The 27,306-nt window shown below is 39.5% G+C and overlaps 1 protein-coding gene across 1 annotated transcript; it reads left to right on the plus strand.

Moving 5' to 3' along the window:
* The first annotated feature begins 1,228 nt into the window (after positions 1-1,228).
* LOC101470481 (neuronal acetylcholine receptor subunit alpha-3) lies at positions 1,229-26,903 on the plus strand. The gene is made up of 7 exons (XM_004545507.4): positions 1,229-1,462; positions 13,602-13,741; positions 13,832-13,876; positions 13,972-14,081; positions 14,403-14,610; positions 16,157-17,167; positions 25,819-26,903. The coding sequence occupies exons 1-7, from the start codon at positions 1,405-1,407 to the stop codon at positions 25,942-25,944; spliced, it is 1,698 nt and encodes a 565-aa protein (XP_004545564.1). The 5' UTR covers positions 1,229-1,404; the 3' UTR covers positions 25,945-26,903.
* Positions 26,904-27,306: the final 403 nt, after the last annotated feature.

Genomic DNA, 27,306 nt, shown 5'->3' on the forward strand with positions numbered 1-27,306 from the left:
GAGGCCCGAGCCACTGCACTCATCTTTAGCCTCTTGGCCTCTTACCTGCCAACTTCGAACATACAAGGTACTTTGCAGTTTAACAATTAACATCACATACTGTATCAGAGTTACTGGCCCCACTTTAACATTAAACTGATACATTAGTTGCAATTTGGTCTGGACAAGGAAAGCATAGTCACAAATATACAGGCAAGCAAAATAAACTATCTTATGCTGTCACATAATTGCACTGTTCACTGGTTAACTAATCTTGGCAAAAAGCAAATATAGCAGCAGTTCCTATTATTTTAATCACATGTGTCAACAGCAAACTGATACAAGCACATTTTATGCTGTTGAATATTCAATACATGCATGCACATATGAACACAGTTACATAAGATATTAAAGGACAAATAATGCAAAAGTCTGCTGTGCCCATCCTGGTATTTAGGTGTCTCATGAACAGGATTCTGTGCATTAAAGATGATTTTATAAAATTTGTAGAAAAGAAGAAAAACCCCACTTTGGATGTAGATTTTATGCTTTTATGTTATATTCAGAACTGGAGCTTAAAGATTTTATTCCCTAAACTAAGATACAAATTAAAGATGTTGTTTCAAGAAGTAAATGAACCCCAATTTCACTTACAGGCATCCAAAACCAACCATTCCATTATTGTTCCTTTAAGGACCAGGCAGTAGTCAATCATAGGTCTTGGGTGCTCCAGAATAATTTCAGTGCAATTCCATGCAGTGCTGCTGTGCGTTAATGGCTTTGCATTATATGATTTGGGCAGACTCTGCAGCCTTCAAGACTCTATTATTGAGTCGCTAATGCTTTAAGCTGCCTGAACATTGTTATGGTTGCAAAATCAATTAAGTGACTAAATAGGTCATTTACAGCTCAGTGCTGAAAATGTGCGTGTAGGTGAGTGCTGCATCTTTCTCTCAGGGGATAATTGTCTGAGGTAGGGATATTTGAGTTGTTCATTTTTTTTTAAAAGAAATGTTCCTAATTTTCACAAAACCCGCGTCAAACACTGAATAGGAGAGTTTTATGAATGTTTTTTTCTGTACGACCCTTACGCTCCTAGAGCCATATTCGAAACCATTTAATTATTCCAGACCTATCACCTCTGAGTCACTCTGAGTCAGATCGCAAGGTTTGACCCTTAGGTGTGCGTGTTTGTGTGCGCGCGCAAGCGTGTGGGACGCAGTGCCGGGGGAGGCAGGGGGAGGCGGGACGTGCAGAAGTTGTCCATGTCGGCAGAGCGCACCAACCTCTCCGCGTTCGGGAGCGCAAAGGAAAAAGATGCTCTAATCTTGAGGCTTCACAGACATCTGCAGCAGATTATTACGAGAAGTCATTGTTCAGCATCGCTATTTATATCCAAAAAACTCGCGAAGCGCCGATGTCTCCATGAATCTCTTCGGGAAACTAACAAACATCCTCCTGCTGGTGATCCTCGCAGCGCAAGGTAGGACACGGCGCTCCGTGCATCGCTGAAAGTGCCTCTTACTCAGTACTTTTAAACCATCACTTTCTGTGTTTTCCTTACTTGTCATGTCAGTTTTAAGTATTTTTGGCTGCCAAACTGACCTCGAGTTGACTCCTTTGTGCGCTTCTCAGTGACAAGAAACTGCATCTCTTTTCAGTCCAGATAGGAAGATCCATTAAAGCCAGTCAGGATAAAGGCAGAGCAACCCAAACTTTACCTCAGTTTATCAACCCAGTTAATTTGTATTTGGGCACGCATGCACGCTGATGTTGTCAAATCGCTGAAATGGCGAAACAGTGAACAGCCATATTCTTCTCAAATTCCTCTGGGGCACCAGTAGCGCACATCTTACAAAACAAGACCGTTTTGCTTTGTTCTTTTTTGCGTTTAACGTACTTGTTTCACACTACTTCACGACACAGGGCACAACATTTGTCCATGGGAAATTGTTCCCAGCCAATAACAAATCCCACGTGCCTGTGAAATATAATACCCCGTGCTTTTCGAACTTGTGGAGTCACTGTTATGCTGCAGAGAGTGAGAACAGTGGGATGTAAGCACACTGTATAATTGTTAGATTTTAGTCTACACATCGGGTTTGGTTACTTTTTATATAAGGTTGATGACTTAGAGCTTAACATGTCAGCATGTAGCTCACATTGACCATCAATGCCAAAAGTGACGCAACATAGGGGTGACAAACTGCTCGGTAAGTGTCCATACAGATTTCATCCCTGGTTTCACAAGGTGTGAAGGGCTTGGGGACTTCTGCAGAGTTCAGAGGTCAAGATTCAGACTAGCACCACAACACTGCACAGGCAAGCAGATGGTTGCCTGGGGTAATTACTATAAGTAACCTTGGTACTTAAAAAATGGACTAGAATTGACCAACAAAACTAAAATTTTCCTTATGCTTTAATAATAATCAAACTACTAGTTTGTCTGCACTTTGCTTTTCTCTATGTGCAACCCATTTCTTTATTTTCTTGTATTTAAAATCACCTGTGCACACATTTTCTTTTTGCTTCTGCCTTTGGGTTGTGTAAGGCTGTCAGTCTTTTGTGTGCTTTAGAATAGTGGGGTCTTTGAGTAGCTCCTTGGGGAACCAGAGAAAAAACAAAGAGTAGATAAATGCTCTAAAGAGGAAGCTTTGTGTCGTATTCCCATGTAACTTGATGGTTATTTTAATCTTAAGTTTTCTCCCATTCACTTCCACAAATATAGACACGCTTCTTCAGAGAGTGTCTTCACCAATGGGAACACCTTTAATGGGGATGTGTGTGTGGGATAAAATAAATGATAAAAAAAGCTGCAGTGCCTTCATTTCATACTTAAATGGTAATTTTTTTTCACTTCACACAAAAATCACAATCATATATTTAGTGGTTTATATTTAGTTTCCAGACTGGAAAAACAAAGGCAGTGGGAAAGATCTTAAAACCAAAAGCTTCATTCTATCTGAAGGCCACCAGATGGCGATAGCTGTGGTGCTGCAGTTATTTCTGTCTTTATCCGACTGCATCCATTCTGTTAAAGTTTGAAGCCGCTACTTTCCTGCTGAGTCTATGGGCTTGGCCACACACTTTCGGTTATACATTTATACACAACAGTGGCAGCACAGATAAAAAATTTTACAGTTTGAATAATGTTTATGTGCTGTGCCGCCATCTTGGTTAAGTTGGGTTTGGTGGGGATCTTTCGACTTTTCGATTTGGAAATCCATTCCAGTAAAACATTCCAGCTGGGAACTCAGAAATTTCCACTTGGTTTGGAATGACTATTAAAATGAGACTTCAGAAACCAGTGGCTAATGTTAAAGGATCTATAATATTTATGACTATCAGTAGTTTAGTTGGAGTTAAAGTTTTAATGGCTAATTTAATTAGATTTTATATTGACTAACAAACTAAACTGAGAAGCAACTTTTTGAGTGAATGTTTTTAAATACTGAAATATAAAATTGTAAATACATTTTGTTTTAGCCTTAACTAAAGCTAGCTGGGACTATTTCGCCAGATAGCTTTTTCAGTTAGGCAACATTTGGCTGGTTGGTTAGAGGACAGAAATTCAAATTCAGATCTTAGGTAGTTAATGATATGTAGATAATAGGTTTTTATTTTTTCTACTGGTCACCTCCAGCCTTAATAGAAGTCATTTCTCGTGATAAACACCCAAATATTCCTTGAGGTATTCCAGATATCCCAATTGCTTTCCTGGGAATGGGCGGCTGAACATGCATCCTTCCTACAGACACTAGGAGGAGGAGTAATTAAATTGTTGTTTTTTTCATTTCAAAGTCCTGAGTGTGGTGGGGAGTTTGCTCCACATGTGGCACCTGGAGTCCTCCCTGGGGATCTGCACTAAGTGCCTTTGTACTGTCATGCTCTAGTCATCCTGTGTAGCAACCTAACACAGACTCACAGTTAAGGAGAAGGGATGTGTTTCTGTAAGACACATAAAGTCCCTCAATTGTCTCTTTTTATGCCTCCCTCTGTCCTGTCATTCCCTTCAGCTGGAGAGATTTGCTACAGCCAGCAGCCTTGCTGCTTTGCCCTTGAACTGAATGAATTTCAAAACAGTGCCTTAAAAGGATGACAGTGTCAGTGCTCTCATATCAGAGCACATTTTGCTCTAGTGAGAGGAAATCCACTTTATATTGTTACTAGTTGTGAGGCGGTTACCTTGAAAACCAGGAGGGTTTTGGCCTCACCTTTTCTATCCCCCTAATTTGTCCTCCAGCTCCCCTCTCCTCCACAATCCTTCACTGGCTCGGTGGTCTTTTCTACGGGTATGAACAGGAGCTGTGCATGCAGATAAGTGCCTAAAAACACACACAGATTGTACAAACACTCCCAGTGGGGGTCCGATTAGTGAGCTACAGAAGGTATTGTTTCCTGCTATCCAGGATCGGCCCTCATAACAGAGGAAAAGCTGATCCTGCCGTTCATGGGATTGGGGTATTTTAGTCAGAAATAGAATCATGTTGAAGTCGCTTGGAGGTAAGGAATGAGAAATCTGTACGGCATGGGGATTTAGTTGGAGTTATGACATTCAAAATAAAGCCACTGCCTGTGGAATATCGATTGTGGTGCACATCAGCATATTTTAGAGCAGGATGGGCTGCTATACCTTAGAGACTGAGTGATAAGGGTGAGTGAAACCGCGTGATGCATTTCCCTTCAGCATCTCCACAAATTGCTGAGAGAGATGTCCAGCCACGCTCGCATTATACTGACCCACTCCGCATTATGTTTCAGCCTTGACCCTTCATCTCACTGTACTGTGCTTTTTAATGGGTTGACAGCGTAGAGGCCAAGAGAGCCAGAAAACTAGTTATTCAAAAGTGTAGCGTGGCAACAATCAGAGTTTTTTCCCCCAATCTGAGCATTAGAAATGGTTTATATTAAGCCACCCTACTCTGTAGCACTTATCTAAGTCTGCTTATATGAAGTTGTCTGCTTTGCATCGCAGCATCATCAAGCGTATTTGCTCCTCTCGCAGACTTAAATGCTCGTCTGAGATTCCCTTGGAAATACAGAGCTGCTCTCCGGTTTCCCTCCATGAAGCAATATAGTTGCATTAAAATCTGACAGGCAATCAGTGTGCATGTGTGTGTAAGTATGTGGCTTAAGGGCTGTGTGGTGGCTTGAGGATCCTCTTAACACGATTGTCATGTGATTATTGCCACCAAACTCCAGTTACTTAGCTCCTACACATGCTGTGTAGACACCCTTATTACGCCCCCTATGGACACACACACACACACACACACACACACACACACACACACACACACACACACACACACACACACACACACACACACACACACACACCCTCCTCCAAACAGCCCTGCTGTCTGATTCCTCTGGGACATCCTTGTCTTCTGAGCTGGCAATGAATTGAGTCACACTTCATGATGGAAAGATAGAAGGTGAGAATAAAAGTGCTGGGGAGGTTGTCCGAGATGCCCCAGATGGAAGATGAGCACATTTTGTGCCTCAGTCCTTCTTCTAACCACGCACCATTTTCTACTGAGTGGCCTCTGTTTCTCTTATTATGTATTTCTTTTTGTGTTTTTCCACAATCTCAGTGAACATAAGATTACAAGCGCTGAAGAACAGAAGCAGGATTAACAGCTTTAAAGAATGTCATCTGTAATACCTTTTGTAATACCTCTGTTCTCCATAATCTCTAAAGAATAATTATATCCATGAAGCCATTAGAGCCACTTGTATCAGTTACCTTATTGCTTTCTTCCCACTCAGTGCTTAAAGCAATCGTGGAGAGTTTTCCCCAAATGGATCGGAATACTACCCTCTTTTAGACCCAAAATGGAAACCACTATCTGTCAACTGGGGGAATTTCTTGTAACTGTATTTCTAACATACCCCAGTGCAAATGATTAAATCTGCAAAACACATTTTCCCAATACCCATTTAACCTATATTTATGAAGAGACAGAAGGGAGTAATGAACAGCAGTCATACACAGGAAGTGTTCATGGCCCTTGTAACCATTCAGCATACGAGGTGCCTGTTCAATCAGGTGATTTACAGTGGTACAAACTGTGCACAAAGTATGAAAAGCTACTACAGCGTTCAGTGCTTTTGTGGATTTAGCCAAATGACATAAGTATATGTTACCTGAGGCTATAAAGCTAGCATAAAAGATAGAATTCAATGAGTGAATCTCATCAGCACCTAAACACCCCAAATATAAATTGATATCTGTTACACTTGATGTAAAATGGTACTAGTACCCTAGATGTAACCAGTCCAACATAGTGCATCACTACAAATTATTCAAAACTCAACAAAACATCATGTATATATCCAATAACTGACTTTAAAGCTACACATTTAATTTGGACATGACAGGTAAGCTTTAAATTCATGCTGAATCTCACTCTTGCTGAGCAGCGCTTACCATTGAAAACATTCTTCATCTTCCTCTCCTCTCTTTCTTCTCCATCTCTCAGTGTTAATGTTTTTTCCCTCTTCCTGGGAAACACAGCAAGTGCACATGTAGCTCACAGACGCGGTTTGTGTGTTTGGTTATATTTGTTGAATTGTTTGAAATGATGGCGGCTCCTCATCTGTAGCTAGCTAGATGCTTAAATAGCGGGATTTAATTTCCAATGATGACATTATTTTCCTACTATGAGAATTGGAATTACATATTTTAGCAAAGACTTTTAGCAGTTTAGCAAAGTCCCACCCTCCCCCCCCAATTTCTGTACTCCTCACTTTGAAATGAGGACACAACTTTAACTCAAACTTTAGCTAATCCACTGCAAAAACTTCTGCCATGGATTTGGGACGCAGCGTTTGTCAAAGTCTTTTTCTGCGTACTGATTCAGTCAATACTGCTGACATGCATGATAGACAGGCCTGCTTCAGCATCTCTGGAAGAAAGATAAGTAGCACTGACTACCTGCAGCTGCGACTGCAGTGCTGTGAGAACCATCACAGCCACCCACTCCAGGCAGACTAAGTCCCCAGACTGCATTTCTGAATTTAAGAGTGTCACAGCAACAGCACACATTCATTTCTAGCCTCTGCTAAAACAAGGCACAGTTTTAAATATGTGGATACATTTTAATTAAATACTTGGCAGACCTAAGCATTCAGGCTCATAGTGTCAGTCGTATTAAAAGACATGGCTTGAGCTTTTTTTATTTACGTTTTCCATAGAATGGCTAAATACTGTATTTTATCTCCTTTAAAAGGGGGCCCCATCTAGTTTTCCTTCCTTCCCATACGCCAGCTAAATCCTTGGGTGTTTATCTTGTTACATCAATCATTATTTCTTTGGATAAAATCACATTTCACTGAGTCTAAATGCCAAAACAGTGCCAAACCTTTTACTTTTCTGAGTGATTCGCCGTTGGGTTCATTATTTTGTGTCCCAGGTGCTGTTCCCGCCCACTCTGACACAATGCACAAAATAAAATGAGCGATTACGCCTGAAGCTCATTTTCCTGTTAACAGAGTTAATCACTTCTTGGATTATCTTAGCATTTCGTTTTTTTCGTCCGTTTTTTTTAAACAACACCACCAAAAAACCCAAACAAAAAACCTAAACCTAAGCTTACTTAAAATATCTTATACAGAGAGAATGCAGCCTCAAACCTCCCACATCTTTTTTGATGAAAGCAGGGAGACAAGTGGCAATTAAATTTCACGCATCAGTGAAGAAGAAAATCTTTTACTTTTCAGAATGGGTCAAGTCAAAGGTGGATGAACATAAATAGTAACACACATAGTTATGTGTATGTACTGTAGCCCCCATATATGAAGCTACACTTACCGTAGATTAAACACCTTATGCTTCATGGGACAGTCAGGACGGGCTGTAATCATTGTGGCTTCTCTTGTGCGTCATTCAGAATGTCAAAGTCAGGCCGTCAAAAACCCTGGAGAGCAAAGGCACACTATCTAGCTCTTCTCTCCTTGTACTTGCTGTCACTTTTCCTATCTCTTCTTGCCACTGTCTCTCTCTTTGTATCTGTTTTCTATGCACTCTGACAGTGGTGTATTTTTGGAGGGTAATTAGTTCCTTCAGAGTGTCCACAACTGGCTTCCAGGCTCATCCTGTTAAGCACATGCCTGATCAAAGAGCCTCCCACAGGCCATGGGTCTTCCAGTAGCTTTTGGCTCCTGTAGCCACAAGAGACAAAGACAGACTCAGTGTTTGGCTTTCTAATTCTAAATCAATGTGGCTTTTTAAGGGTGAAATGCATGACAGCTTGACTTGGCTTCATGTGCAGCAATACAAAGGCTTGTCACTTTGATACAGCACAAAGTGAGGGGAAGGAATGAGCACATGTCCGGTGAAATGAAACATGAATGTCAAGCTGATTTCTTTTGGCACAGTGATTATGGTAACTTCATTCTAAACCTTGAGGTAAGGTGAACCGATAAAGGAAAAGGACTTGGTTTATTTTCAGTTCTAGCTACAACCATTAGGGTTGGTTTGTTTGAGGGTATTCTTGGTTCCAGTGGTTTCTGTTGCCATTAACTTGGCTTTTTAAAATATACATATCTGAATGATTGTACCAATAGCTTGTTTCTATGACTGAAAAAAACAAAAAGACAGCCAGGCTGACCCAAATCAAAATGAGTTCAGCATCTCAAAATTTTGTCTTACTGACTTTAACTTCAAAGTAAGTCGGAATTTTGAATTACTAACTTGAAATTTAGTAAAGATACTTAACTAAAAATTTCTTTACCCATGGGAACATTTTTTCAGTGGTGGAGTGGTACATGCCAAACCTTTGTTTGAACCGTCTGAAACAATAGAAGCGTATCTGAAATGTGAGTGTATGTATAAATAATACAAAGTCCATAGGTGATTGAATGAATGAGACCTGTAGTAAGAAAACAATCTGAGTGCTCAAATGAGTAGAAAGGTAAATTATAAGTACCATTCCATTTCAGGTTTGAGATTGAAGATTCTTTATTTGTCACATGATTAGTTATACAAGCACAACATCCAGTGAAATGTATCCTGACATGCTCCTCGACTTAGCAAAACGAGAGGCAACATTATATACATTAAGTGAATATATACAGGAGGACATTATATGCAGCAATTAAGTGAATTAGGTACATAAAATTAATTACATTAAATAGACAATCTGGAAATTTTAAATTGAAAATCTGAAAAATGTACATTGTGCAAATGGGTGTTAAAGTGTCTAGAAGAGTCAGTCTGGGATGTGTTAGGAATAAGTCCTGTCTCTGTCACTTATGGATGCTGTGGGAGGGTGGGGTGCATGTTCTGGTTTAGGACCTGGATGGCTTGGGGATAGAAGCTCCTCTTGTTCTTGCTCGGATGGTGCAGAACCTTCTGCCTCTGCACCCACTCCACTGGAGCTCCGTTGATGATAATAGGCTTGTAGTATCTGTGCTGACTCCTTCTGAATTCCACCACCAGCTCCTTAGTCTTGCCGACGTTCAGCTGGAGGTGGTTATCCTGGCACCACGATGCCAGATCATCATTTACCATCCTCACTTACCAGACCAGTGGTTCTCAGTGTTTTTAGATTACCTTTTAATATTAGCTTAGCTCACTTGGCACCTCCTCATACCCCTTCCCCCAAAGAGTACTACAGAACAGGTAGTGTCAGTGTCAATGAGGCCACACAGAGCCGTTAGTCTGACCGTAATGGTGTTTTGCTTAACCAGAAAGATAAGAAGCAGCTATAATCCATGTATAAGATAATAAAACTTTACAAAACTGTTGTGTTGAAAATAAAAAAGTCACAGCCGTTACTTTTGGAAGCAACCTCACATCCCCCAAAATTTAATCCTTATGCTGACTCTCAGGGAAAAGCAGTAAAAGCTGTGCATAATCAACTGACATGTTAGTGCAAAGGTTATAATTAACTTCCTCTAAACTAAGGCTTCTTAACATCTTCAGTGCCAGAACAAATAAAGGGAATTAGAGGAGTGAATGTGCCATTGGAGGAAGGGGAAAAATATATTGGCTTCATTTTTTTTTTGTCACAAGGAACAAAAGGTCCAATTAACTGGCTGATTATAATTGCCCTGGTTTTCCCTCAGCCAATTAGAGGCTTAAACAAGGTTCTGAGAGTGCAACGAATTAGGGAGCAGTGGGCAGTTTTTAAGGCAGGTACAGAGAGCAGAAATTACACAAGTGTCCCCAGAGAAAGTTCTTTTCATTAAGCTTTAAGACTTAGATCGCCTCTGCCACTGACCTCAGAAAACTTCAGTGGTTTTGAAGTCACTACATAATTTTCAGCTTCTTACCCACTTAACAGGGAAGCAAGATCTTAAGAACAAAAATCAACCACACTACTGTGGAATAAAATCAGCTGTAGCCATGTTAACAGGCTCTTTTAAGTCTGCTGTGATTCACCCAGAGTAGAAGAGCACCCAACAATCTTAACTCAGGGATACTTTCTCTCTCCTCTTGATTGCAGCCGAGATAACTGCTCCCCACCATCGGTTTTCTGTTGTCTTTTTCCATTTTACTGCCTTAGATTGTTTTGGTAACACCGGCTTTATGAGTAAAGGTAATCCTGATCCTGAGTTTGATGGAAGCAAAGAAGTCGATATCATTTTAGCGTGTAAGCTGAGCCTGCCAGGGAAATTTGTGTTTAGCATCTAAGGTTGGAAAAAAAAAGGTAAAAGGCTTCAAAAGTGTTTACTGATTTAGATTTTAACCTTTTAGACTCACAAAGAAACTAACTTGGGATAAATTCTCTGAAAATGTATTTATTCCTGTAGATTTTGTAAGCAAATGAGCTCGTCTCCCAAAATGAAAAAATGGACTGACGCTAAACTGAAAAGTCTGAACCATATTCATCTAAGTGTACTCCCTGTTGTAATAAATGCAAGAACAGCTTTATGACTTCACTTTATGGGTTGTTATTATGAAATATTTGTTCTGCCACACAGTTTCTTCAAGAATGTGCTATATTAAAGTGATACCCTCACTGAAAGTCAATTTTTATTTAAGGTGATTGTGTTGGGTATTGTGTGGTGTGAGTACATACGAGCCATATGAAAAAAATAATAATTAACTAAGCACCCTGGGAAATAGAGGAGCGCTTGCTTCAGAGCAAATCACTGGTTTATTCTGCTTCTGCTCCATCTGAACTCAAATCATGCCAGTTCACTTTAGCTTAGTTTAGCCAGTTTAGTAGCCTTGTATCAGTTTATATCTGAAATACACATTTGCTTGGTGGTGCATGTTTCTGGTCGCAGTTTCTGTTACAGCTTGGTAATAAGCTGGTAAAATTGATATCATGCCATTACTTTAAAATCTGTGTTATCGAGTAAAAGGGCAGAAACTACGGGTAATAATGTGGAAACAAGCATAAGCTTACGAGGTTAAACCAATTAGTAATAGTCTAGTAATATTTCGAGAACAATATGACAATGTGCTAAAGATTAAATGATAAAATATGTGTATTCAAATTTTTTATGAGGTGACTACTTTTTGTATTCACCTGATAATAACAGTGTACACTGATTGATGCTTTAATATATTAGGATACTGCTATCATAATTTTGGAACAGTAATTTGTGTCAGATTTTCTGCCAGAGGTTTCTTCCTCTTAAAAGGGAGTTTCTCCTTCCCACCGTTGCACCTCATTTTTGCTCACAGGAGGTCATATGATTGTTGGGGTTTTTTCTGTTTTCTCTGTATTATTGATTTCAGGGTCTTTATCTTACAATATAAAGCGCCTTGAGGCAACTGTTGTTGTAACTTGGTGCTATGGAAATAAAATGGGTTTGAATTGAACTGATTTGAGTTACCTGTTTTTTGAGACACGTCTGCAGTCAAGGGAAACCTGGTCCAGCATACCTAACAGACTGCCTGCTGCACTTCACTTAACTTCCAAAAATACATTTATTTGTCAAGTGTTGGTGCTCATTCTCCATGACTTAATTGCTTATGATAGAAGGAAGCCAAATAATTCAAAGAATAGGGAGCAGCAGTAAGTCTGATAAAGGTCAAGCACTGAAACTCCAGGAATAAACTTGATTTTGCAAAACAGACTGCTTGGAGTTTTGGATAGGTTTAAAATGTGACACGAATAACACACCGATGACCAAAAACATGAAAAAAAAGCATCAAAATAAGAAACCAAAGCAGTTTTCTGTGTTTTTTTTTTTTTTTTAGAGAGGAAACAGATTCAGACAGAACGCGTCCCATTAAAGGTCTATGTTTTATTTAGCTATTTTCAAGGAAACAAACCTTTTCGGTGAATATGGCTGTTTGCGTGTATATGGGTTCTACTTGAATACGTTCAGACCCATCTCTAAAATGCAGTTCACTAAGTGCAGGTTTAATGGTTTCTTAGTAGACTGAAAAATGTGTCCGGCATTTCATGACTGGGAAGCTGTGATGCGTGAGTTTGGCCTCAGAGGTTAAAGCATTTATTATTTAATGGTTTTCAGCCTGAACAAAATTAAACAGTTCAAAATTTAAGGGTATAGAAGGCCAACCACAGGCATCCTGTGTTTAGTTAACCAAGAAAAAAAAAAGGTAGCAGGGGATAAAGAAATATGATAAAAAGCAGGTGAAAAAAAGTCTGGAATGGAAGCATTTCTGTAGTTATGAATAGATGTGAGGAAGCTCATTGAAGCCACTAGAAGAGTGTTTCTGAGGGCTTGCTGATAGCGTGAGTGCCTGCTGTCCCGTGCGAGGCAACATTTTCTGCTTGGACAGTCGTGGGCCTGCATGTGCCATCCCAAGCACCAGCGTTACAAGTGGCAGCTTTCCACAGTATGACCTTCAGTCCAGACTTAGACACACTTGTCTAAGTCACTTGTCTGCAGACACTTTGGCCAAAGACACATCATTCTGTTTTGCTTAAAGCCTCTTGTGCTTTCAGATTTTCTACAAGCTTTTAGGCTTTAATGAGACTATGTAAACATACAACTGAACTAACACACTTTGATCATTTGTAGCCCTCTCTCCTGTCATTGAATAAACAGCTTAAAAATGACTGAAAGTCAAACTGAAAGCCCCAGTGCTGTGAAGACTGGTGCATAGATTTACCTTTTTTGCTCATCACTGTCAGAAGTACAATGAAGGTGAATGGAAGTTGATTTGTGATGCTTAACTTTAGCAAACTGCTGCAAACATATTTCCTTACATGTATCCGCATGGCTAGATACCTCCAGGAGTGAGTCCTTTAATAAAGCTGTAGGTGGATGTGTTGTTTGGTCTGTCTGCAGTAACCGTATAATGAAAGTGAGGAAATGTTGAAGCTATTCTGAGTAATATGGATTTATTGTGAAAGCTCACATGTATTGTTTGCATTTTCTCTCCTTCACACTTTATTTCTTTCTTACTTTATCACTCGCCGGTGAATTAAACCCTTGATATTACCACCTTCAGGACACAGGTGTTTTTTATGTTTCTATAGTGTTTGCTTTAGAAGACATTAATGTTAATCCTTCTGAGTGACTGAGCTTTTAGTTACATTGAAGTCAAGTTCAGTTTGCTAGCAATGTTGGACAATGCCTACATATCAGCTCACTAAATGTGAAGCGACAGTTTCCCCCCTTATTTCCCTGGCAATAACTTATCATCTTTTCATTTCATTATTAACATCTCCATCCTATTTTTCTAGGCTGTTTTTCATCTAAGGCAGAGGACAGATTATTTCGAAGGTTATTCCGAAGGTACAACCAGTTCATCCGACCAGTAGAGAATGTGTCGGATCCGGTTACTGTCGAGTTTGAGGTGTCCATATCTCAGCTTGTCAAAGTGGTAAGAGGGTAAAATCAGTATAACAAATAGGTGTTTGATTAAAATAAATAAATAATAAGGCTCGTCAAATTTCCCCGTTTATCTTTTCAGGATGAGGTGAATCAAATAATGGAAACCAACCTGTGGCTGAGACATGTGAGTGACAGTCACGAGCTTTGTTTTTATCTGTTCTTTTGTTACTTGTGGATTTTGTTAAGATCCTATTGTTTTAATCCCTGCTCGTCTTTCAGGTGTGGAATGATTACAAATTGAGATGGACCCCCTCTGAGTTTGATGGGATTGAGTTCATACGAGTTCCGTCCAATAAAATTTGGAGGCCAGACATAGTTTTGTACAACAAGTAAGTGTTAGAGCATAGATGCTAAGAGGTTGTTACACTGAGGATTTTATTTTGTTTTCCATCTATCATTATCTGAGAAATCTAGATGTCTATATTGGGCTATTTTATGTTATTTTCTCTTTTGCTTCTGAAGATACATTTTCACATCAAAAGCAACCACACACAGTAGATATGCGCACCCTGTGTACTTCTCTAACACAATTTGCGTTCACTTGCTAGCAGTACCCTCTTGTCATTGCCTAGTGGTGTTAAAACTGTAATCAACTACTAATTTCAAACATATCTGTTAATTATATGTATTTTGGCCTTTTTCTCTCACAGTGCTGTAGGTGATTTCCTTGTGGAAGACAAGACCAAGGCTCTGCTAAAATTTGATGGAACGATCACCTGGGTCCCTCCAGCTATTTTTAAATCCTCCTGCCCCATGGACATCACCTACTTCCCTTTTGACTACCAGAATTGCTCCATGAAGTTTGGTTCCTGGACCTACGACAAGGCCAAGATTGATCTAGTGCTCATTGGCTCAAAGGTGAGAAGGAGCAACTGGGGTGAAAGGAAATAGATCCCTGCAGTTACGTCATTAAGAAATCTCTGTCAGTTTTATTTATTTATTTGTTTTTAGCATTTTTATGCATCATTATTGAGAAGAATTATTTAGCACTGCACAGTAGTAAGTGCTTATATCTTCCAACTTGCTTAGATTGCTTCATTTTTTATGTTTGCCTTCCTCCTCTTTATTCAGTCCATTAGGTAAGTATCCTCAATGCACTTTCATTCTAAGAGATGACAGTTGCACAACAAAGCAACACTAACTTGCAATGTTACATTATATTGCCAAAAGTATTCATCCAAATCATTGAATTCAGGTGTTCCGATCACTTCCATGGCCACAGGTATATAAAATCAAGCACCCAGGCATGCAGACTGCTTCTACAAACGTTTGTGAAAGAATGGGTCACTCTCAGGAGCTCAGTGAATTCCAGTGTTGTGCTATGATAGGATGCCACCTTTGCAACAAGTCCAGTTGTGAAATATCCTCGCTACTAAATATTCCACAATCAGCTGTTATATTATAACACAATGGAAGTGACTGGAAACGACAGACATTCAGCTATGAGGTGGTAGGCCACGTGAAATCACAGCGGGGGATCAGCAAATGCTGAGGTGCATAATGCACTGGGGTTGCCAGCTTTCTGTAGCGTCAGTAGCTACAGACCTTCAAACTTCATGTTGCCTTCAGATTAGTTCAAGAACAGTAAGTAGAGAGCATCATAGAATGAATTTGGCCACGCAGGTGCATCAAAGCCTTACTTCATCAAGCGCAATGCAAAGCAATGTATGCAGTGGTGTGAAGCGCGCCACCACTGAACTCTAGAGCAGTGGAGGTGTGTTTTCTGGATCGATCATCTGGCTATCCAATGGACGAGTCTGGGTTTGGCGATTTCCAGGAGAATGTTACTCATCTCACTACACTGTACCAAGAGTCTTGACTTCAACCTGACAAAACACCTCTGGGATGAATTAGAGCAGAAACTGTGAGCCAGGCCTTCTTGTCCAACATTGGTGTCTTTGTAAGAATGGTCAAAAATTTCCATAAACATGATTTCCTTGTGGAAAGCCTTCTCTGAAGAGTTGAAGCTGTTACAGCTGCAAAGGGTCACCTGACATCATGTTAAACCCTATGCATTAAGAAAGGAATATTACTCAATTTCATACGCATGAGCGAATGCTTTTGGCAGTACATTGCAGCTTAGACTTTGGATAGTCTGAATTAGAAAGTTAACTTTTTTTTGTTGAGAAGCAGTTGGAAATTTTAAACATGTGTTTGTTGTCTTTCTTTCAGATAAAGTTTACTATGTGTTTTTACCTGAAATTCAGAATGTGATGGATTGGGGTGGCCATTGTCAAAGGGAAGACTGATGATGAACTTATTACAATGTTAAAATTGACAAATGTATTTAAATAGATTATTTTAATAATGAAGACAGATTCAGTTCTCTTTAAATGAACTTGTTTTAAACTTTGAGATATAATATTTTTTTCTAAAAACAGCTTTCACATTTACACTTCACCAGGTGAACCTAAAAGATTTCTGGGAAAGTGGAGAGTGGGAGATTATTGACGCTCCAGGATACAAGCATGACATCAAGTATAACTGCTGCGAAGAGATCTACCCTGACATCACCTACTCCTTCTACATCCGCCGCCTGCCTCTCTTCTACACCATCAATCTCATCATCCCTTGCCTCCTCATCTCCTTCCTAACGGTGTTGGTCTTCTACCTCCCATCTGATTGCGGGGAGAAAGTTACCCTGTGTATCTCTGTCCTTCTCTCCCTCACTGTGTTCCTGCTGGTCATCACTGAAACCATCCCTTCAACATCTCTTGTCATCCCCCTGATTGGCGAGTATCTCCTCTTCACCATGATTTTTGTCACACTCAGCATTGTCATCACTGTCTTTGTGCTGAATGTTCACTACCGCACACCTATGACTCACACAATGCCCGAGTGGGTGAGGGCTGTGTTCCTTGGCGTGCTGCCCAGAGTAATGCTGATGAGGCGTCCTATTGACCAGGGCTGCTCCTCACCTGCCAGAATTACAGGAGGGACAGGAGGAGGAAGCAGCGGTGGAAGCAAGAAAAGAAAAAACAGTATAGGAGCAACAAGTAGCTCAGGAAGTGTAAGTGTTGGAGGCATAACTGGGGGTGTAGCCTGTCCGCCGCTGGAAAGCGGTGCAGGAGGAGGAGGGGGTACGTCCTCAGCTGGTGGCTCAATGAACTGTGTGGAGTATGGTGAGATGAACCGTGACATGAAACGGGACATGAACAGAAGGTTCCCCTACAGAGGCAAAGAGGTACCGACTCCTGTCCCACCGCCAGTGGTGCCACCACCACCTCCTCCCCAGCCACCTCAGACTCAGGGGCCCCAGGAGTCAGAGCTGCCCAAGCTGCCGAGGCCCATCAATGCTTCATCGCCGGTAAACGCTGTCGTCGCCTTTTCTGTGGTGTCTCCCGAAATCAAGCAGGCCATTGAGAGCGTAAAGTACATTGCAGAGAACATGAGGACTCGTAACAAAGCCAAAGAGGTATGCAATGTGGAAAACACAGTTTTATTTATTTCAATATGCTTTTCAAATTGATAGAAGTTATACTATATAGACAAAGTACTGGCCCACTTCTCTTTGAGTGTAGTGCTGTAATAGGATACCAACATTCAACAAGTCAGTTTGGGAAATTTATTTCCTCCTAGATGTTCTTCAGTCAACTGTGAGGCAGTCTTGCAAAGTACAAGCATTTAAGAACCACACTCAGCCATGACGATAAGACCAACTTAAGATACAGAGCACTATTGCCAAGTGCTGAAGCACCATCCATTTACAATGTATAAATGGATGGACGGTACTTAAATATCGCCTTTCTACTCAATTTGAGCACTCAAAGTGCATCCGCCAAATTGCACACATTAATACAGTGCTTTTATTTATAGTTAAGCATTTTTTGTCCAGCACATATCGATGGATGCAACAGGGGAAGCTCAGTTCAGTTGGTCCATGTGTTAATATATGAACACGTGGACAAAATACTGAGCTGGGGGGGCAATCCACCAACCTCCTAGTTGGTAGGCAATCTCCTCCAGCACCCAAAAAATGTGTTTATAATGCATAAACGTCACCAAGACTCTGCTGATTCAATAACTGATGTTAACATCAGCACAAAAACTGTGCGGAGAGCTTCTCATTGTCAGTTTCCAAGGCTGAGTGGCTGCTGTAGGTGTGCTTTGTTGATGGTCCATTACTTTGTCTGTAAAGTGTATAGCAGGGGTAGGCAACCTTTCTGATGATGAGTGCCATCTGAAATTTCCTCAGAAGTCAATGTGCCATATGATTGCATTAGCAATAAATTTAATAACGCTCTATATTAACAGTTACACACTATATAGAACAACTTTATAGAATTATATTTGTTCGCAGATGTTCGCAGCTATCAGCGAATAGTTATCAGCTATTTTGAAACAAAAAAAATAAAAAGACACTTTTTATCCATAACAAGAACTCGCTATTTATGGTCTCCTCACAACAATGATAAGAAAAATAAACTGGGCCAATATGGCATGCTTGTTAATACAGGGTGGGCCATTTGTATGGATACACCGTAATAAAATGGGAATGGTTGGTGATATTAAAGTCCTGTTTGTGGCACATTAGTATATGTGAGGGGGCAAACTCCTCAAGATGGGTGGTGACCATGGTGGCCATTTAGAAGTCGGCAAGCTTGGATGCAACTTTTGTTTTTTTCAATAGGAAGAGGGCCATCAAACTTATTGGTAATGTCACAAGAAAAACAATGGTGTGCTTGGTTTCAATGTAACTTTATTCGTTCATGAGTTATTTACAAGTTTCTGACCACTTATAAAATGTGTTCAATGTGCTGCCCATTGTGTTGGATTGTCAATGCAACCCTCTTCTCCCACTCTTCACACACTGATAGCAACACCGCAGGAGAAATGCCAGCACAGGCATCCAGTATCCGTAGTTTCAGGTGCTGCACATCTCGTATCTTCACACCATAGACAATTGCCTTCAGATGACCCCAAAGATAAAAGTCTAAGGGGGTCAGATCGGGAGACCTTGGGGGCCATTCAACTGGCCCACGATGACCAAACCACTTTCCAGGAAACTGTTCATCTAGGAATGCTCCGTCCTGGCACCCATAATGTGGTGGTGCACCATCTTGCTGGAAAAACTCAGGGAACGTGCCAGCTTCAGTGCATAAAGAGGGAAACACATCATCATGTAGCAATTTCAAATATCCAGTGGCCTTGAGGTTTCCATTGATGAAAAATGGACCAACTATCGTTGTACCCCATATACCACACCAAACCATCACTTTTGTTGTTCCAAAAGTGGGTTAGTGTCAGACCAATAGTGGTGGTTTTGTTTGTTAACTTCAACATTTACATAAAAGTTTGCCTCATCACTGAACAAAATCTTCTGCGTGAACTGAGGGTCCTGTTCCAATTTTTGTTTTGCCCATTCTGCAAATTCTGTGTGCCGATCTGGGTCATCCTCGTTGAGATGCTGCAGTAGCTGGAGTTTGTAAGGGTGCCATTTGTGAGTAGCTAATATCCACCGAAGGGATGTTCAACTAATGCCACTCTCCAGTGACATGCGGCGAGTGCTACGCTGTGGGCTCTTGCTGAATGAAGCTAGGACAGCCACTGATGTTTCTTCCTTAGTGACAGTTTGCTTGCGTCCACATTTTGGCAAATCCAACACTGAACCAGTTTCACGAAACTTAGCAAGCAGTTTGCTAACTGTAGCATGGGAGATGGGTGGCCTCGTAGGGTGTCTTGCATTGAAATCTGCTGCAATGACCCGGTTACTGCGTTCACCAGATAGCAACACAATTTCGATCCACTCCTCACGTGTTAACCTCTTTGACATGTCAATGGCTGTGAACAAAGAGAAACTTGTAAATAACTCATGAAAGAATAAAGTTACGTTGAAACCAAGCGCACCATTGTTTTTCTTGTGTTGTGACAGTGACGTACACTGTCTTGTTGGTATAGGTAAAATGTATATTTCTATACATTTCACGTCAGATAAAAACTTTGGTTGTAAGATTCAGATAATTATTTATTAAAAGCGAGACATTTTAAATGAGAATAAGACACAAAAGTACTTCTTTGTGCCCCCCTTTCCCTGTTCCCTGGCCCCCTGGCAACACTTTGCTAGACCCGCCCCTGCACAGTTACCAGCTGTCAGCTACTTAGAAAAGGATCCTGGGGTTATTTGTCTCTCAGAAACAGTTCATAACTTCCCTTCAACTCATTCATGTCACCTAAAAGGTTAACCTGTTTCTCCATCACCTGTTCAGCTCTGATGAGTCAGTAAGGACATCTCCTGGTTTCATCTTCATGTTTCCCTCTCACCAGATAACCAAACCGATATCATGACCAGCAGCTTTTACAGCTGTGGCTCCAGCAAACATCAGCTGATACTAGAAATTAATATTAAATAAATTCTAACAACAGCTGATCAAGCTTAAACGTGCTGATGTTGTTTAGCGTGACATCCGCTGGTTTCCTCTTTCTGGTGCAAAGTGGGCGATAAACAAACAAGAGAGAAAAGCTGATCAGCTGATCATTGATCAGTTTCATGATTGAAGTAGCAGCAGGAGAGGGAAGGAGAGAGAATGAGAGAAGAAGAGGCAGCTGTGCAGCAAAGACACAGAATAACTCCAGCTTTGTGTCTTTTTTCATTGTAGGTGAAGTACGAGACAAACTGTTTTCCTTTTCAACTCAATACGAAATGTGTAATATTTTCTATGAATACGGGACGATTCCATTTTTTACATGACGGTTTGCAACTCTACTAACTAACTTCATGAATAAAATAAAGTTCACTATCAGTGACATAGCATACACCCAGCTGTATCGAAACTCCGTCACGCTAGCTAGTACGCAGTACGAGTTATTGTAACTGACTGTAAAAAGTCAGCACAACGAAAATAAACTCCACCTAAACTTGGTTTATATCTGACCCAGATAGACTGCAGGTCATAACTTCTTACCTGAAGTTCAGTTCACCTGACACTCGGACCGGCGGCCGCCTCGGGTCTCTCCTCCTCCTGCCTCTCCTTTCCCTCATCCATCTGCTGGCCTCTGTGAAAGCTCCGCCATAGAAACCACCACCAAACAACTGAGTTATTTTTACACATTGGCCAGCATGTGGCCAATCCACCACCTTTCATTGTTTATACCTTAAAAAAAAAAAATCAAAAAAAAAAAAAATCAGCGGTCCATAAAAACGAAAGATCACCATCGGCCTATCAGGCAAATGCCCAGTAGCCAGTCCAGCTATGGTCGTGCCATCAGTTAACCCTTCGCGTGCCAGCTGTGGCATGCGTGCCCAGGGTTGCCGACCCCTGGTGTATAGAGTCGTCTTAGCAAGTTGGGACAATGTGTAAAATTTAAATAAAAACAGTATACAGTGATTTACAAATCATTCAAACCCTATTTTTGTATTAGAAAAAATTAGAACTGATTTTTTTAAATTTATTTTTAAATGATATATGGTTCCATTTAAGCCAGAAACGTTTTTCAAGAACAGCCGGAACTGGGACAAGAAACAACAGTTTGTTGCAATACAATGCATGCAAGAAAAGATGGGAAAAGCCTTCTGGGCTTTCAGAGAGAGCTGTGTCAAATCTGAGTGACATCAACATAAAACTGGTTTGGGCTACAAGTGTGAAGTTAAAAATAATCCAGTTAAAGAAGAGCTAAAAACAAGCTTTTTTGCTTGTCTGTGCCTGAGGCTAAAGGCTTGTGGCTATATTAGTCACTACAAGCAAAACAAACAGTGAATATTTTAAGTGGCTGTGATATATTGTTGAAAATATAGTCTCCTGGCTTCATGAAAGAAGGACCATTTACTAATATGTGCATGGAAAAGCTGTTATCGAGTGCACCAAAAATTACAGTTGGGCTTATGAAATTGTGTCCAAAGAGGAAGAAAAGGCAGATCTTTCCAAAGTGTTTCCACTGGAGTGATGATGGTTAAATAGTAATAAGAGTGTTTTGTAAAACTGGAAATAATTGCCAAAAGCCAATGGTATTAAAAATTCATACATGAGACATTTGTACGCGCAATGTAGTCACACACTTTTACACATCTGCTGTTAGTAAAATGAGGGCCAATACGTCAGGCTTTGGTGTGTAAACTTTTATGGTTTTTTTGTTCTGTGACAAGAGTGTAAAAAAAGGTCAAGCAGGTATAACAACAATGTTCATTTGAGGGACTATGCATCAACAATGATTTTTATAATAATGTTTTGCCACACTATTTAATCTTATCACATAACTTTTCCACATTACTATGATTACAGGGATTACATTACTATGTTGAAAAACTTTTATGTAGCTGTGTGCGGCACTCAAGCTAAATTGATGCCTGCACAACCCTGAAATGCTTCTTAAAATAAATATCCAGACATTAATAACAGCAAAGAAGGCGCAAAACCTAAAGGTAGTACCCTTGTTAGGATTTATATACGTGGTTAACATTACATGTTATAGCTTGATAATAACATGATGGGGTTAGGTGTTAATATAGAGGAAAAGAGACAATAAAGATATACAATTGAATTAGATATAATTTCAGGTTAATAACCAAGTAGTAGCATATCTCAACCACGTTTTAGTTGTTAATTAATATTATATATTTTTTAAACCTTGGTAATAATAGACTGTTTATAATGCTTGTAATGTGGTAATAAAGTGGAGTAATATGGATTAAATGTAACATTGTCTATTAGGCAAAATCATTTATTAATGTTTTGGTAACAATATCTTAACCTGTGAGCACTGAAATAGTCATTTCTGTGCAGTCTGAAGCTAAACATTATTGCCTTTTTATTTTATTTTTATTTTTGCCATTTCTATTTAATTTAGGTCTCATTGCAGATTTTAAACAAAGTGCACAGATATATATCTGCGTCCACATTATTATATATAGTTATTGGCACATTATATACATTTGAGTTTAATATAAGTCAGCTAAAAACCGTGGTAGCTATTACCTTACATATATTTAGATGACATTGTGTGGTCATTACTACTTTATTTCGACATTATTACTGCCCTATTACCATGCTGTTTCTAAGCTGTAACCTCAAATTCTACCAAAAATGAACTATTTTGTGCATTTGGGGAAAATTTAACACATTTTGACAACCAAACCAAGAATCAGTTATCGTAGTCTGACCACCTACACCCAGTTTTCACTAATATTTTGCGTTCTTGCAAATTGAGGGAGATGCAAACACAAAGTCAGAAATCAGCCAACGACAGCATCTCCTGGCAAGAGAGGCACCAAAGAGTTTACCACAAACTCACAAATGACTTCCCCTTAATCATACCCTGTCTTAAACATAAGTGATAAAAATAAAAATGTCTGCTTTCTAGACCTTTTATAGATTTTAGAACAGATTTCCCCCCCAAATATATGCAGGACATAAATAATCACACACATACACATAACCAAGCATTACTACATGTGGTTCATCTATGCATAATAGATGAATTTCTATCTAGCTTGGTAAATGGCTTGGAAGCCATTTACAGAGGGCTGCAAAGGGAGTGTAAAGCTTCTTGTTTGTCACAGATAGAGGGCTTTGTGCATTCCTTCCTCACACTCTGGATGGTCCTGATATGATTGTTGCTGCTGCTCCAGCTTTACTTAGCAATGCTTGGATCCTTCTTGCATGCAGAATAGCCATACGGCCTTCTATATTCACACAATGGCATTATGGTCACTGAATCCATGATCTTATTGTCCACACCTGACTGATCAGGCCACACTCACACTATATTTAGCACTGTGCAGATGTATTAGACATAAAAAGGATGTGAGGAAGCCACAATGCCATAAATAGCGTTTATTAATACTAAAGTTCAGTAAATTAAAAAAATTCCTTCCTAAACTGTTTAAATGTAAATAGAGAAAATAACTATTTATTCTATAAAGGATTCCACTGGGAACATTACTCATGATCCACAACAAATAAATACATCTTTTAAAGACTTTCATGAGGCTTTACACTCACTACAGGTTAATCTCTCTTGCAGAATTTCTTAAATATATAAATGTACCGAAAATAAATGACGATCAGATTGTGGTTCTGAATTCACCATGAATGCATCTCCCAAACAATAAAGCCCCAGGGCCACATGGTTTTCCAGCAGAGTTTTACAAAGAATTTTGGCCTCTACAAGCAACTTCTTTTTTCAGAATGGTCACTGAAATTCAGAATGATCAGACTCTGTCTCTAAACATGAACTCTGCTGTCATTAGTCTACTTCTTAAACCAGGCAAGGATCCTGCGTTCCCATCCAGCCACTGCTCCATTTCAATTATAAACGTTGACCTTACAAAGTCCTTGCCAGAAGTTTAGAAAAAATAACTGCAATCATAATGTATTCTGACCAAACAGGCTTTATCGAGGGTCGTCACTCAGTGAATAAAACACGTAGACTAATAAATATAATACATTATTGCTCTATCAACAAATTAGAAACCACAGTTGTCTCCTTAGATGCAGAGAAAGCATTTGGCCGGATAAACTGAAAATTTGTATTAGCAGTTCTGCATAAATCTGAATTTGGTTCATTCTTTATAGACTAGATTAAAACACTGTACAGCTTTCCAAATGCTTGTGTTAGGACAAATGATTTTAATTCACAAAGCTTCAACCTACATGTTATAAATCTTCACTTATCCAAACTATCACCCATTTGAAACAATCCAGATATTTACCATCGTGACATCATGAGAAAGGGATTAACAATCTAGAACGTGTTATACAAAATGGAAAGTTTATTTCATTTGAAAATTCAGAATCAGCAAAGCTAAATTTCTTGAATATCAGCAAGTAAAGCCAACATACAGGACAAATTCAATCCCAGTCAACTGAATCTAAAAATACATAATTGGCTAACAAGTTTTTTTTTTAAATATCTGAACCCCAAATGGTTATCAAAAATGTAAAAGCTATTGTTTAAAATTAACAAATCAATTCCCCTCCCAACTGTAAAGTGGGAGCGAGATCTTTCCATGAGTCCAGATCAAAACTTCTGGACACATGTATGCTTAAAATGCCGTCAAAATGACCAAAAAGGAAATCAAAAAATGGCTTTTTTTTATTAATCAGTGTAGAAATTTACTTCTTGATCACATTATTCTGGAGATCACATTATTTGGTCTCTTCAAAAAACCAACTGGGTGAATTTGTCTCTCTGGTCCTTGCTGATCAATTCCATTACCTAGAGGGGCTGGTCGCTGTAGTCTTGTTTCCCCATTTGCCTTGCAGGTGGATGAGGATGGTCTGTGGGACTATGCGTGTCTGCAGCCTCCTGAGAGCTGGAGAGCAGCTTTTGCTGTTTTGGAGTGTCTCTGTGTCTGCCTCGGTTGGTGGAGGTAGAGAACTGGGGAAGGTGCTGCCTAATAGTCTTCAATTCAATTCAATTCAATTCAATTTTATTTATACATCGCCAATACACATCAAGAGTTGTCTCAAGGTGCTTTATATTGTAAGGCAGACCCTACAATAATACAACTGAGAAACACCTAATATGACCTCCTATGAGCAAGCGCTTTGGCGACAGTGGGAAGGAAAAACTCCTTTTTAAAAGGAAGAAGCCTACAGCAGAACAAGGCTCAGGGATGGGCAGCAATCTGCCGCGACTGGTTAGTGTGAGAGGAAGAAGACATTCATCTGTATACTCCAGTATGCTCTTTGTGTGGGGATGACTTCTTCCTACTCTGGGGTCTTGTAGGGGGTTGTGGATTGCGTGGGTCACAGTGTGTAAGCCCATTTATGTGGCTTTTTTTTTTCCTGCCTGTCCTGCCTTAGACATTGTCATACTATACCGCATTTAATATAATAACTGAAATTACACAAATAAAAATAAGAAAATAAATAAAGAGATAAAAGATTCACATGAACAAGAGGAGCCTATAAAGGTTCTATATAGCTGTTCTTGCAAAATCAAAATGTGTTTGGCACCACAGTGTCTTTAGAGCACAAAAAATAGTGAATGTAACAGTTTGTGCCATAAAGTTCACAATTACCATTAAGCAAAGGTCGCTTGAAGACATTTGGAAGAGGAAAGAAAGACAATGTGCTCTGGTTATTTTTATTCTTTTTACTTTAAATTTCCTTTGTTTTCTCTCCTCAGGTGGAAGATGACTGGAAGTACGTTGCCATGGTCATTGACAGGATTTTCCTGTGGGTGTTTGTGACAGTGTGTGTGCTGGGAACTCTGGGACTCTTCCTTCATCCCCTCATCAGTTTCTTTAAATGAACCACGTCTCTATGTCCTCACTTTTTCTCTTATTTTTGTCTACTTCTGTCTCTTTGCTCCACTTTGAGTACTTCGAGAATTATTCCCTTTGCCGGTGTTTCGTGTCTTTCACAGATGCCGTTGACCTCCTTTTCCAGCTTTCTGTTTCTCCTTTATCTGCCTCATGCTCTTCGCTGGGATTGCCATCATCAGCCATCACTTCTAGCACTCCGCTGTCTGTTTTCTCACACGACTTACCCAGATTTCCTCATCCTTCTTATGCTTTTCAATGTGCAGTTGATGCTGTCTGGTCTTACTTTAACAGCCTCTTTCTCTCTTTCTCTGTTTTTAAAACCCTACTCTTCTTTCATTATTTCTTTCTTTCTTTTCCATCGCTGCTTGTCTTTTCATGGTAATCCTGTTTCTTGTTGAGGCTGCATTTCTACCACTCTGTGTGTTTAAGTGAAAATGTCCATTTTGTTATGATTGTTGTACAGTCTTAAACAATGATAAAAAAAATTCTAAAATTGTCAGGAAACTGTTTAAGGGAATGTTGTAAGTACTGTATAAGTTTGAATAATTTCAAAGGGAAATGCATGAATGACTTTTCACTAGTCATTGTAAAGATTTTTGAGAGCTGTGCACAATATGACCTTTAAAGCTAAGAAACAATAATGCAGTCTTGTGTTTACTTGTTGTCAAATAGAAGTTATCTGTATTTTTCCCAGTAAATATCTGTAAAGTGTCTTATGCATGGCTTTGGATAATGACACTGACTATGGCTATACACCTTTAAAGACGTAGGTTTTCAGGTCTAATTATGCACCAAATTTCACAGAATCGGTGAAACATTTACAATGTATAGATACACTTTGACTTGCACAATGTAGATTAAACTTATAAAAGACGTGAAATAAATTGAATAATAAATTTAAAAATTGCTCTAGTCTTTTCTAACAAATAAATACAAATTTACCGAGTTTGTACTTTCAGTCCTTGATCTGTAAGCTGAGTCATTCAGTCAAAATGAAATACAGATCCCAGAGGCTGAAGCCCTACTTGAGAAGTTAATGCCTTTTTGTGTGTTATAGGACTTGTGTGTCTGTGTGTGAATCCTAAAAATGAACTTGCCACTAATAAATAGTAATATAAATATAAATAGATACAAGTGTCACACAAAAGACAATAATAAGATTCAGCAATATCAGATTACAGTGAAGTCTGAAGACTTGGAACCTTAATTTAAGTTATACAAAAACATGACCAGCTCTATAAATTTTCTAGCATAATTATATTCATTATTATTTGTTTAAAAGGCAATAGTACATGTGCAACATTCATTTCATTCATTTAGTCAAAATCTTTTACATGTTTAGAAATAAA

Source organism: Maylandia zebra, linkage group LG2, assembly GCF_041146795.1.
Source record: "Maylandia zebra isolate NMK-2024a linkage group LG2, Mzebra_GT3a, whole genome shotgun sequence".
NCBI lineage: Eukaryota > Metazoa > Chordata > Actinopteri > Cichliformes > Cichlidae > Maylandia > Maylandia zebra.

Excerpts from the sequence above, each read along its gene's own strand:
- LOC101470481 (XM_004545507.4), top strand. The coding sequence starts at position 1,405 with ATGAATCTCTTCGGGAAACTAACAAACATCCTCCTGCTGGTGATCCTC. Across the intron at positions 14,082-14,402 it reads GACATAGTTTTGTACAACAA|TGCTGTAGGTGATTTCCTTG; the intron begins GTAAGTGTTAGA and ends TTTCTCTCACAG. Across the intron at positions 17,168-25,818 it reads CTCGTAACAAAGCCAAAGAG|GTGGAAGATGACTGGAAGTA; the intron begins GTATGCAATGTG and ends TTCTCTCCTCAG.